Below are 12,895 nucleotides of genomic sequence, written 5' to 3' on the forward strand. Positions count from 1 at the left end.
TTCGTAACAATGCAGTTTCTCTTTGGACATGGGAAATTTGGTACTTACTTCGACAGATTCAACATTCCAGCAGACATCGACTCTACATGCTCCTGCCACGAAGACCTTCACAGTGTGAAACACCTTCTATTTGACTGTCCTATTATTGAAGCAAAGAGATTTCAAATAAAGACACATCTTCTGGACTGCGACATCGAATACTGGACTCCACTATGTGAAGTAATCAAAAAACCTTGTTGCTACAGACAATTTATAGACTTGCTAAACTTTATCTTTAAAAGACTGTAGATACATAGTTCACCATTATCTGTGTAAAAATAAGTAGTATACCATATAACAAAATTAAAATTAAAACCCTAGCATACCGCTTGGTGAATCAGGGTTCATTTCTGCGGATATTTAATAATAATAAGAACATACTTAGGGTGGTACGAAGTTCAGGAGAAATAATGTTAGATGATAAACTTGTAGTAAATAATTATGCTATGACTCAACAATTACCATGTGTTATATTTTTCACGAGAAGAATAACAAGGATTTCAGACGAGAGTCAACCGCCCGATCAAGCAGGCTTCTGCACAGACTACAGTACGGTAAACCATCTACAGATGGTGAAACAAATCATTGAAAAATCAGAGGAATTTAATCAATCCCTTAGCTAGTATTCATAAACTACACAAAGGCCTTTGATGCGGTAGAACTCACAAGTGTAATTCAGGCAACAGAAAGACAAGGAGTCGAACCAAAATATACCAGGATACTCGCTAAACTCTACAGCGCTTCGCATGTCAAAGTAATCACAGAACGAGAGGGACAAAAATTTAAAATCGTGAGGGGACTGTGGCAAGGAGACCCAATCTCCTCAAAGTTATTTACAAGCTTGTTGGAAGAGATATTCCGAGAACTGAACTGAGGAAAGAAGTACAGAATCACAATTAATGGATACAGGCTCAGAAAGTTAAGGTTTGCTGATGACATGGTACTATTCGCCAGTAATGCAAATGAGCTACAAGATATGATCCAAGGACTAAACAACAGCAGCAAAAAAGCCGGCCTATCGATGAACACGAATAAATCACAGGTAATGACAAATAGCCAAGGCTTACTAATCATAATTGACTCCAAAGTACTACAGTATGTACAGAATACATATACCTCGGACAACTGATAGGAATACAGAACAACATGGACAAAGAACTAAAATGCAGAGTAGCGATAGCATGGAAAGCTTTCTGAGCCCTAAAATTCGTTCTGTTAAGACAAAAAAGCCGAAAAATCAAGATCAAAATACTAGACACCTGTATTTTTCCATCACTACTTTAAGGATGCTAAAAATGGAACTTGACGGAAACACAAAAGAAACTCATTCAAGTCTGCCAAGGAAAGTGTTAGGATGTTAGGATTATTCCTTAAAGACAAAGTACCAAACACCAGGATAAGGGAAACAACCAAACTGGAAGATGTATCCCAGTGAGCCGCCAACTTGAAATGGAAATGGGGAGGCCATGTGGCGAGGCTCCAGAACACCAAATGGCAGTGTTGCCACGACCTACTCACGAAAATCAGGAGAAAATCATAGAAAAAAAACAGGAGATTACAGTAGATTAATAAACATGAATTTCCTCTTTGTATTATATTATTTATTACAAAACAGTGTACTATAATAAAGATGATATGTTGTATTACTATATAGCACATCCCTAACCAATGAAATGGAACAATTTTGCTAAATATAGGCCTAGTTACTGTCATCTCTACTCAGTGTGTGCAATTTTGTTTTTACATAGCAATATCTTATTGACAGTGTTTCACATTAAAATGTATTAATCAGGAGTTTTTCGTATATTCAGAAACAATTTTCGATAGAACAAGATTTATTTTAAAAGTGATATTAAATACAGTACTGCATTAGCTGCAACTGTAACAGACAAAAAATTATCCTTTTTCTTGCTTTTGCATAACTACCCTTTAAACTGTTCATCATTTTCCCACTCTGATGCATAATATTCTGGGAGTATTTACTTTTCTTTCTTGCTGGGACACTTTCACTCATTTTAAAAGATCACTGTGCAAGATATGTAACACAATTAGCTACACTTCACTCTCTCACTGTTTCACGTGCACACAATCAGAAACAAACTTCACTACTGAATAAGTTTCGGTTTTCCTCTGTTCCCCAGGTCCCCAAAACAATAATGAAATAACTTATATCACATGCTTATGTTACATGAAGATTATATACCTGAGTGTGTATGTTTGGAGGAGGGTGTGCATCCTTTTGTGGTAAGGTTTCAAACATTCGTTCTCTAATATAATTTTGTAATTATGTTTAGACTATCGAGTGGATTGGAGAGGGACATAACTCTGAGCTAAGTGTATAAAACATGGTCTTTATCTGCAGTGTGCTGTGTGGTGATATAATCTGCCGCTTGACTCCAACCGAGAAGCGACACCTTGCTTCTTGTAAGTATCATTGTGGTGACACTAACGAGTTAGGAGCACGGAGACAAATGAAAACATTGTTTGACTTGTGTATAAGATACAAAAATAAGACATGGTGACATAATAATTATATGTGTATTAAACTAATGAACTGAAAATCCGGGCATAGAACTAGATGACTGCAGCTTGCCAAAAAGGCAGGAGAAATTCGGACTTGTGACAAAAAAATCAGTAGAGCAGTAGATTCAATGGAAAAACAGGAAATCTCCTGCTAAATCAGTAGGTATGGCAACACTGCCAGATGGAAGTATATTTCTACAATGTGGACCCCCGCATGAGGCAAACCAGGAACAAGATGGAACAACGCCTTCAAGAAGGAAGCAGGAGCACACTGGACTAGGACTGCAAGACTGCAGCGGCTGGAGAGACATCAGAACAAGGACGCAGGAAGTGCTAAACACGATAGTCTAGTGCCCGACAGGAAAAAAGAGAGGAAGTGCGCGAAGTGCAGAGTGATGATCACGATCACACAGTGCCCAATTGCAAAGAAGTGAGAGAGGAATAAAGAAGTGAAGTGCAGAAATGATCCAGTAAGCGCCAAGAATTGAGAAAATCCCAACGAAGCAAACCACTTATGTGGACTAGCTCCCGGCGGTGTCTTGCTGAACTACCCCTCGCAAGAGGAGGTCTTAGCCCTTCAGGGACAAATCGGTTATTCATTCATTCATATTTTTCATATCATGTCTCTTGTGCTCAACGTAAAATACATTTAATCATCATAAAAATAAAATAAACACTTTCTTTAAAAAAAAACTAACATAATTTTCAATATATTTAGCTACATATGTGAAGTTACCTTCAAACCTCAAAATTATTTTAAGTATTGTAAAAAGTGAATTTTCTACTGCATTACTAACTACGTAAATTGATAACTTGCCTTTATTTTAGAAATTATGGATCAATGTAACCCTCTCTCTTTGAAACACAAAAATAAGTAACTAACAAGTAAGTAGTATTTCCAATAGTAACTTGAGATTTTCTTTAATTGATTAACATAATTTAATTCAAGTTACTACTTGCTCGTGTAGGCTATATGAGAACATGTTGAAAGATTCCATCACGCAACAATTAGACTAGTATGGTAGCTACACTATTCAGTTTCTCTCAAATTAAACCTATAACTCTATAGCTATAGTACACTGTTATATTCGATATCAGATTGCAGACTTGCCAGTCACTGCCTAGAAACACAGGTACTACACACAGCTTGCCTTCTTCCAAGCGACAGAATCAAGACTTCCGAACTACCAAACTACTACTAATATTCCAAGTACCATTTAACCGTCTTAAAGGTCGATTTCGAAAAAAAAAAATTTCGTAGAAAATTTGTTATACATGCGACCTTTCAGTGTACAAAATTTGGAGGCCCTAATCTAACCTTGCAGTGTTGAATGTTCCCTTGTAAGTGCAACAGAACAATATTGCACCATCTCAGAATCAATTACTTCAAGGAAAGAGTTATGGAGTCTATCACCTTTAATTATTGATCAGGCATCTAGGAAAAATAAAAATAAAAAAAAAAAAGATACGAAATTGCCATAGCTCCAGTAGTCAAATCTTCTTTCAGATAATAGCCTATGTTATTACCCAGGAAAAAAAATACAGAAATGGATCTTATTGCAGAAGAAAAATGTATTGCTCTGAATTTTTTAAGACAACACTACGGCATATCCACAAACTTCTCTTGACACTAACTGTAAAACCTGATGCTAAATCAACACCATTCCAAGAAGTTCTCTTTTGCACCAGAACCAACAGGAGTGAAAGCATATGAGTCGTCAAGAGCCTTAAAAAGTACCGTAGTTGGTTAAATTTGATGACAAAGTGTTTATTGCAATCAAACAGTTATTAACAGCTAAGGTTTCCTCTGCTAGTGTATTTTTTCAGCATTTGGAGTAGTCATTCTAAACTTAAAAACAGACTGTGTAGGCCTAAAGAAAAAGCATCAAAATAGGAGATTTCTATAACTACTGAAACTAATTCGGACGATTTTCAATTGAACGAATTCTACATCTTGGAAAAACAATCCTCTATTTTATATTCAATCTATACAGCTTTAATTACTTAATCCATGGTTGCAGGATTAGGTCTAGGTTTACATACTTGTATGGCTATCCACATCTTCACTACACATTCTTCTTACTTACTGGCTTTTAAGGAACCCGGCGGTTCATTGCCACCCTCACATAAGCCCACCATTGGTCCCTATCCTGAGCAAGATTAATCCAGTCTCTATCATCATATCCCACCTCTCTCAAATCCATTTTAATATTATCTTCCCATCTACGTCTCGGCCTCCCCAAAGGTCTTTTTCCCTCCGGCCTCCTAACTAACACTATACATTATAAGTAGACCTAATATAATTTTCAATTAAATGAGTGAATTATGTGCATAGTGGTATTTCATCAACACAAGTAATAGTTATGGTTGAAACTAAACAAATTTACAATATTTCGCACTAGAATTAGGTTGTCAACACTAACTTTGTTAGACCTAACTAGGCTAACTTTGATTACTACCTTCATATGGCCCATAGAATGAAACAAATATCTTATCTTCAATCTATATAGATTTAATTAAGTTACTTATTCGTGGCTACTGGATACATTCGTTATGTATTGTGGAATCCTGGGAAACGAGAATGCGGATGCTTTAGCAAAGAAGGGCAGCACTGCTACTTACAGACCTGTTACTAAATCTACGTATTACTCTGTGAAGAGATTTATTAAATCTACATACTTAGACTTCAACAAACAAAATTTGATAACTCAATCCCAAGGGAACAAATGGAACTCTCTGCATCATAATCCACAGTTAATTCCCGATTTACCACGAAAATCGTCTGTAGCTGCATTTAGATTGGCAACAGGCCATGATTGTTTGGCCAAACACCTGCGTAGAATTGGAATATATCAGTCCCCTAACTGCCCATTGTGCAACTCAAACCAAGAAATGGATTCGGAACACCTCAAAATCTGTGCTTCAATGGCTGGTCATGATAATATCTTTGAAAAATATTGGAGTGCAAGAGGTCAAATGACTAATTGTCAAACGCCTGGCATTAGAAAACAACAACAACATTCGTTATGTCATTAGAACTACCTATTTGTAGGCTACTATGTATATGTATACTCACTCCCACTGCATTATGTTATATCAGTGGGGTAATTTTCGATTAAACCCGTGCGTTTTGTACATCATAGTGGTATTTTATCAACACAAATTTAGTTAAGTTCAAACCAGACTATTTTAAAACATTTTGGCAACACAATTTTGTTAGGCTGTCAATATTGACTTTGTTCCTTAAACACATATGAAGAAAAGTTTTCTAATGAAAATATATAATATCATTAATCATAATACCACAATATTTTACAGTACATCTTGTAGTGTCTGCCATATCTGAATTGCAACACTGAGCTGTCAACATAACACAAAGCTCCTACCTATTTGTTTTTCTGTATATGCAGCTTCGTCTGGTGTAGCCCTAGGAATGACACCAGGATCACTGAAGCTGGTTCTTAATAATGCTGACATTACGAACAGAAACAGTAATCCCCCAATTACTGGAATGGCTGGTGTTATACGTACAGCTAGGAATGGGCAGCTGTAAAAGAAAATTTACATTAGATCTTGAAGAACCAACAAGATCACAATGTAACTCATTCTAATAAAACTACACAATTCTTACTTACTCAAATGCAAAGAAAAGACCACTCGTTCCCACTATGAGGCCAAGAGTCACGTAAAACACACCAGTTTGTGGGGCCATCATTATACGCCCATCACAACAAAAGCGATTTCTTCCAGGAAATAATTCCCATTTCCGTGTGACATGCGGCATTTTTTCAAAATCTTCTAAGCCCTGAGCAGACCTTCCTGGGGGGGATTCCGTATGGACAGGGTGATAGAGGTAATCAGGGTCTTTGACCATTAGTTTTGCATTAGGATCTTGAACAAAGTTCTTTCAGTGACACTGCACATGAAGTTAGTTTGGCACACTTTTTTAAATAGTATTTCTACATATAAATATTGCTATTGTCTCATGTCAATTCTTTTTTCATTTTCACAAAATCTGTACACCCGAAAGCCATTTTAATTCCTAACATAATGACAATCAACTAACATTAACAAATTTCTAAACGTATACTTCCCATTAAACTCATAAAGCAGTAAGCTCATCACGTAACAAATCTAGCAGCGCCACCAACAGCGAAGGCCGAATGGTGATTCGCTGAACTAGAAAAAGTATGAAAACGCCGTGCGGATAAACCGAAGCGGAAATCGCGGGAAGTGTCGATTTTATCGATAGCAGGTTATGTAAACTTACGTGGAATGGGGTCTGATGGAAATTTATTAAATATCGATAAAATAGATTATCAGATAAAAGATGAAGATAATGACAAGAGTTTTAAGATAAAAGGTATTATGTTAATGTCATCTGATGTGTATTTGCTAATTTATGCGATATACCAGCAAGCAAATGAAATCAGGATTTCATAAGAACCTGGTATAAGTAATTTAATGCTATACATTCTCAGAAAATATTAAAAAGGGGCAATAAATGACATGCTATATTATAGCGGTGCATAATGAAATAGAACTACAACGTACCCTTAATTTCCTGAAATCTATAACCGTTCTATAAACAAACATAACCTAACCTGTACAGGCCTGCTACCTAGATAATGGAATTCAGAAACACCAGCTATGCATTGTTTCTGAGATGGGATTGTGAAATATTTTTCCTAGTATATTTTCAATTCAATTTTTAGATACCTAGGCCTATCTTTGTTAATAACAAAACTGTGTAATTCTTCCGTACATTCAATAAATGGCAGATTCATGTTGAGGTTCAGTCCAAAAAGTTATGGCAGAAAAGCCAAGATGAATACTTGTAATAATGTGTAACTTGGATTTCCTTTTGTTAATATTTATCCTGAGCGATTTATTACTTGGCTATCCTAGACTATAGCCTAGGAGCAACACAAAAGTGAGGTGGTAAGGGGCTGTTTGTTAATAATGAATAATGGCAGAGCTAGTCTATAGTTTGACAACTTCAAGTGAAACCCCGTAAAACATGCCAACTTCTGGAATCTCTCTCTTTCTTTCTTTTTTCTCCCTCGCTCCTCGTCATTCAGTCACCAATCACCAAATAAATATCTGAGAGGGTGTGTGTGGACATCGCGACCAATAGGAGAACCACTCTCCAGTATTACCACAATAACGGATTCTTCATTTTTGCCTCGACTGTCGGCTAGGAAGGTTCCATTAAGCTAGCATTGCAGGCAACTAGTCAACATTTTAATGCTTTTGTTAGCAGGTTTGACAAACTGTGACTGGACCTGCAAATACATTGCATAGTGCTCTGTCCCTTCCCCCCCGTGCTTTCCCATTTGCTCCTCCCCAAGACAGGCAGCGCTCACGTAGTAACTCGGTCAGGGTTTCAGTTCAATTTGTCAATCTATAGGAGCCAAATTTTATATAAATCCTCCTGGGAGAGGGCCCCAAGCTTACCTTGGCGATGACAGAGTTGTTTGGAAATCCTAGATGTCACTCTCAGAATTTATCACTAAACCGAAATATTTCTGTAAAGACCTGCAATGTGCAACCCATTTTAACTCCTGATAAGTTAATTAAATTTAAATCGTGTTTTTTTTTTTTTTTTTTTTTTACAGTGCCGATTCAAATTTCATCTAAGATAAATGAAATAATGAACTCTTCTTTTGATTAAAATTTGTTGTCCCCTTTCTCCTATAATAATAATAATAATAATAATAATAATAATAATAATCCATGGCGCTACAGCCCGTGAAGGGCCTAGACTGACCAGCCGGCTGCTGGCCTCACGCTCACATGTCGAAGCAGAAGTGGATGATCATCCAACCAGAATGGAGGTATCGTGTGGTTAGCACGATGATCCCCCGAGCAGTTATAGCTGGCATTTGCAACTGGATTTCGCTACCTATCGTAGCTCCCCAAGTGCATCACGATGCTGGGAGGGCACCGTTCCCATACACTGGCCGAAATTTCATGAGAAAATTTCTTCCCCCATGAGGACTCGAACCAGCACGCATTCCATAATGCGAGTCCTAGGCAGGATGCCTTAGACTGCAACGCCACAGCGTGGGACCCCCTTTCTCCTATACTGTACTTTTATCCATCTATCCCAGTCTCTTTCTTTGAGGATACGTTTAGTGCAGAGGAAGGGATAGCAACTATTTCTTGAAAATGACCTGAAATTCACTGAAACAAGAATTTATATATGGTGTTAGGTGTCTAGACCACAAACTATACTTACGTCAACATTACACAGTAGTACTATTGGAGATATACATTATACCACGGAATTCTGGACCCCAAAATATAGTCTATGCAAGTGAAATAAAATCATATTTGCAGTATTTAGGCCTACCACTTTGTTCTCTCATCCTATGCGTTAATTTTTTTTTATCATGCCTGCAGAGAAAAGAATGCACTTACAAAGGGATTTTTTTCAGTGGCAGTAAGACCCACAGTATATCATCTGTAGTATAAACGACAGAATTAATATCCATATAGTGCTGTAGCTCCATATTCCAGTCCCAGAGATGGACGAGGAATATTTAATTCTACGTGCTGTTGAGATTGCATTTATGTCGTTCCTTGTTGTCTCAGAGAGGATTTGTACATTTTCTTTATCCATATAGGTAAACAAAACCTCGATAAGTGTATAATGTTTGTACACAATCTCGTAAAAACTCGATAAGTGTATAATGTTTGTACACAATCTCGTAAAACCTCGATAGGCCTAAGTGTATAATGTTTATACACAATCTTGTCGAAATTGGACTGAAATGACTAAAAGAATCTGGAAGTGAAAGAAAATTGTATGAATACACAATATTAATTGATGACAATTCTTTCAGCTGGTATCTTCCTTGCTTCTGTCACGGGGATATCAGCATTAGTCGGTTTTGGCTCCACTCTGGCTTCAGTAAAGAAGAAAGATCCAGCATTCTTTAACAAAGGCATGGCTGGAACTAGAGAAATGACTGAGACAGGAGCTTCTCTTGCAATGAGAGCTTTAGGCTGGGGCACTCTTTATGCTGTTGTAGGATGCAGTGTTCTCTTCTATTCCATATGGAAAATTTCAGGAGTGAAAGACGTAAGTACAACGCATTAAACAACCTATAGGGTAGACCAGGGCAATTGTAAACAGGGGGTAACGAATGCTGTGAGAAATACAAAACTGTCATAAAAATTTTAATTCAGGGAATACTTAAATTAACATGTTGGCTAACCTACAAAGCAGTTTGCGCCAAATAGGAGTAACTGCTTAGTTGTGAACGAATATTTTGTAAGAGTCTTCAAAAAAAAGTTGAGAAAGAATTTTTATTCACCTTCATTTTTGGCATCGTAAGTAAATGTACAGCACTAATATTTAAGAATATGTTGTTTTTATGAGTAATGTATAGTAGTTAACATTTATTACAATGGTTTTGAGATCTCCCATAACCTCAGTTCATTAAATTATGACGTGTTTACATTTGCCCCATAGTTTTAATTGCTTGAGGGTAATTGTAAACATGTTTTACTATGGTTACATTTCGTACTTTTCAGGAATTAAAATGCCAAGAAATTATATTAGAGACTCCCGCCCAACTACACTGTAGAGGATTTAGAAAGGGTTGTCACATATGTGAAAAATAGTAACTACAGTTATTGTGAAGCTCGGGAGAGGTACTGAGTTCCTATATCCGTCATATATCATAGGTTAAAGGGATGAAATGTACCAGTGACCAAAATTGGAGTTGGAAGGAATACAGTTTTTTTTTTCTGAAACAAAACAAAAAATGTTCAGCATCTGATAGCCCGTGCGAAAATTGGTGTTTACAATTACCCCCCTCTCAAAGGGATAAATGTAAACTAGCAATTAAAAGATGAAAAAAGTCAACTTTATTATTTTAAATGCATTTTCAGGGAAAAGAAAGATCTAAAAATAACACAATGTTTCTTTATCATGCTTATCGTTTCTGAGGGTTGTGTAATGTTGAAATATATTTGAAATCAGTGAAAAGTGTTTACAATTACCTTGGTATACACTACACAGTGTGGGAACTGAAAAACGATTAAAGCAGGGGGGGGGGGGGAATAATTCCAGATTCCATATATAAACATTCTTGAGTATTGTTATTCAAACTAGCTCCCTCCTGCACCTACACACAGTAATGAAGGAATGACAGAAAGCCATATCTGGAATTTCTCTTCTTGTGTTGGGTACCCAAAGTAGTCTCCACCCAGAGATGCGATTGAGGGACTATTTTCTCCTCCAGAATATTTTACTGAGGAAATCGATCATATTGAGCATGATTAGCCTATAGCCATTTAAAGTGGGTGGCTACATCAGCCACAGACAACCCTCAATGTGAAATGAGGGCCACACCTGCCATTGGTTAGCAGGTCATTCAGACCTAGTCAGGAGAAACATTGAGCAAATCTACATGAAGGTTGGTAACTGCTATTGTCTAGGTTTGGTGAAAGACTTTCACCTGGGTCCTCATTCACCTATAAGGGTGAGGGCTGGTAAAGGAATGCAGTACAGCTTAACTGTACTTGAAACACAACACTATACCGCATGCGTGACATCCGATCGCTCTGACTGCAGGCGACAGACTAACCTGAACATCCCTTGGCATAACTTAATGGACTCGCCTTATCCAGGTGCACATTGCCGGCAACTGTCAGGACTAAATAATCATACTGTACAGTTGAAATGAAGTGGTAAGGTTATAAAATAGGCACTCTTTTATTTTCTTTTTTATGATTTTATTATATTATTTTAAGGTTCCTTAAAATGGCTACAGAGTACCAGCAATAACTGTAATGATGGTTTCAAGTGCTCAGGTTTGGAATTTATAGCTGTTCATATTGGTCCATAATGAAATTAATATAGAAGGCAGTTTTCTTTTTCTCATTAAGAAAAAGCTGGAAGATGTGTCAAATATAGTTCTTTATGTTAAATGCTCACAATTTTAAGAGGAGGAACCAACCCTTTACATTAAAAAAAAAACAGCCACCATATCTCAATTTGTTTATTATTAATTTTCTAGGACCTCACTTTTTGTGCAGAATTGAATGACTTTTGTAAAGGCATTTGCTATGAACAATGTGGGGAACTGGCTGTCAAGGGCAAGAACTTTTAAATTTAACCGTATTTTTCTCAGCTCTAGTGTTGTATGGAAAATTAAATTCATTTTTACTGCTTGCAATTAATGCAAAATTATGTCATTTGTTCACTTTATAGACTCCATAGCAAGAAATAGTTGAAAAATACAGCACGACTTTTATCATATTTCACTTAATAATGATAAGCAGATTCGTATTTTATTATGTTGCAAATGTTACAAAATCATTGAGTTGTTCATTTAATTTCAGATGAAAGAATTCAGACTGAAGGTTGGGTCAGCATTGCCTAGGATACCAAAGAATGATCCAGCTCAGGGAAGAACAGAATTTGCAGGACTTACTGATCTTTTGACTTATATTTCTTCTGATGACAGAACAAAGACTTCAGAAAAGTGATTCTTTTTTGTGTGTGTGTGTATGTGTGTGATAGTGTATTAGAAGCTAGGCTTATTTTGTATATAATTTTTTTTAATGTACAAACCAATTCAAATAAATAAAATGAAACACATGTAGAATATAACTTTTTAAACCTATCTTTCAGTATGACTGTACAAGAATTTTTTAGTCAGTTATTTAATGATACTGTAACAATTTTATAACTATACCTTGACCAAAACTACTTCTGACTTGACAGCTTACAGAGAAGGGGGAGCAGTGTTGTCATGTTGCCCATCTTTCATGTAAGCGAGCGCACTGCCGATAGAGTGCAGTAATGAATGGCTGACATGAACACATACATTTCTAACAAATTTGTTGAACACTAGGCATTAAAATTTGTGTACATTATTTTTTATTAGTCTATTATAATTAGTAGTAGTAGTAGTAGTAGTAGTATTCTTCAATGTAATACTGTTAGAAAAGTGCCAAAAGAATTGTAGATTGTAAAAACAAGTTTAAATTTATTATGAAGCCTTTACTTTTATGAGTGCCGATATTCTTCAATGTAATATTGTTAGTAAGGCATTGAAAAAATTGTAAAAATATTTATGACTAAAAATCTACACAGCCTTTTTCTTTTCCAATATCGATAACAGTCCTCTTATTAATTTTAACACAAGCAGCAGTTCTCATTACAACTTGCGCCAAAGGTAAAAGAGGCCCGCCATTATCTTTTTCCCTCTCAAAATACTCTCTTACACTACACACCATCTCTCACGCTTGACTCTTTAACAGGGCACCTTGCACTCGTACAATATTCTTTATTCTCCGCCTGCCTTTCCTTCCG

At 36.4% G+C, this 12,895-nt stretch overlaps 2 protein-coding genes across 4 annotated transcripts in view; one reads left to right on the plus strand and one right to left on the minus strand.

The window, feature by feature from the left end:
• app (Palmitoyltransferase app) overlaps nucleotides 1-6,729 on the minus strand; it is a 105,809-nt gene extending 99,080 nt beyond the window's left edge. For 2 of the 3 annotated variants that reach the window (XM_069828130.1, XM_069828129.1), the window contains exons 1-2: nucleotides 6,198-6,729; nucleotides 5,949-6,109 (exon numbers count right to left, since the gene is read on the minus strand). In XM_069828130.1, the coding sequence (XP_069684231.1) occupies nucleotides 5,949-6,109; nucleotides 6,198-6,436 (400 nt within the window). In that variant the 5' untranslated portion in view covers nucleotides 6,437-6,729. The remainder of the gene's footprint in view (nucleotides 1-5,948; nucleotides 6,110-6,197) is intronic. The other variant, XM_069828131.1, reaches the window with a different exon arrangement.
• Nucleotides 6,730-6,756: 27 nt separating this feature from the next.
• Nucleotides 6,757-12,178, plus strand: LOC138701351 (transmembrane protein 242). Its single transcript, XM_069828139.1, has 3 exons — nucleotides 6,757-6,925; nucleotides 9,411-9,649; nucleotides 11,920-12,178. Exons 1-3 carry the CDS (start codon nucleotides 6,838-6,840, stop codon nucleotides 12,064-12,066), a joined length of 474 nt encoding a protein of 157 aa, XP_069684240.1. The 5' UTR covers nucleotides 6,757-6,837; the 3' UTR covers nucleotides 12,067-12,178.
• Nucleotides 12,179-12,895: the final 717 nt, after the last annotated feature.

Source organism: Periplaneta americana, chromosome 6, assembly GCF_040183065.1.
Source record: "Periplaneta americana isolate PAMFEO1 chromosome 6, P.americana_PAMFEO1_priV1, whole genome shotgun sequence".
Classification (NCBI taxonomy): Eukaryota; Metazoa; Arthropoda; class Insecta; order Blattodea; family Blattidae; genus Periplaneta; species Periplaneta americana.

Bases quoted from the DNA above. Each gene is read 5' to 3' on its own strand.
- LOC138701351 (XM_069828139.1), top strand. From the start codon at position 6,838: ATGGGGTCTGATGGAAATTTATTAAATATCGATAAAATAGATTATCAG. The intron at 6,926-9,410 runs GTATTATGTTAA...CAATTCTTTCAG, and splicing joins CAAGAGTTTTAAGATAAAAG to CTGGTATCTTCCTTGCTTCT. The intron at 9,650-11,919 runs GTAAGTACAACG...ATTTAATTTCAG, and splicing joins AAATTTCAGGAGTGAAAGAC to ATGAAAGAATTCAGACTGAA.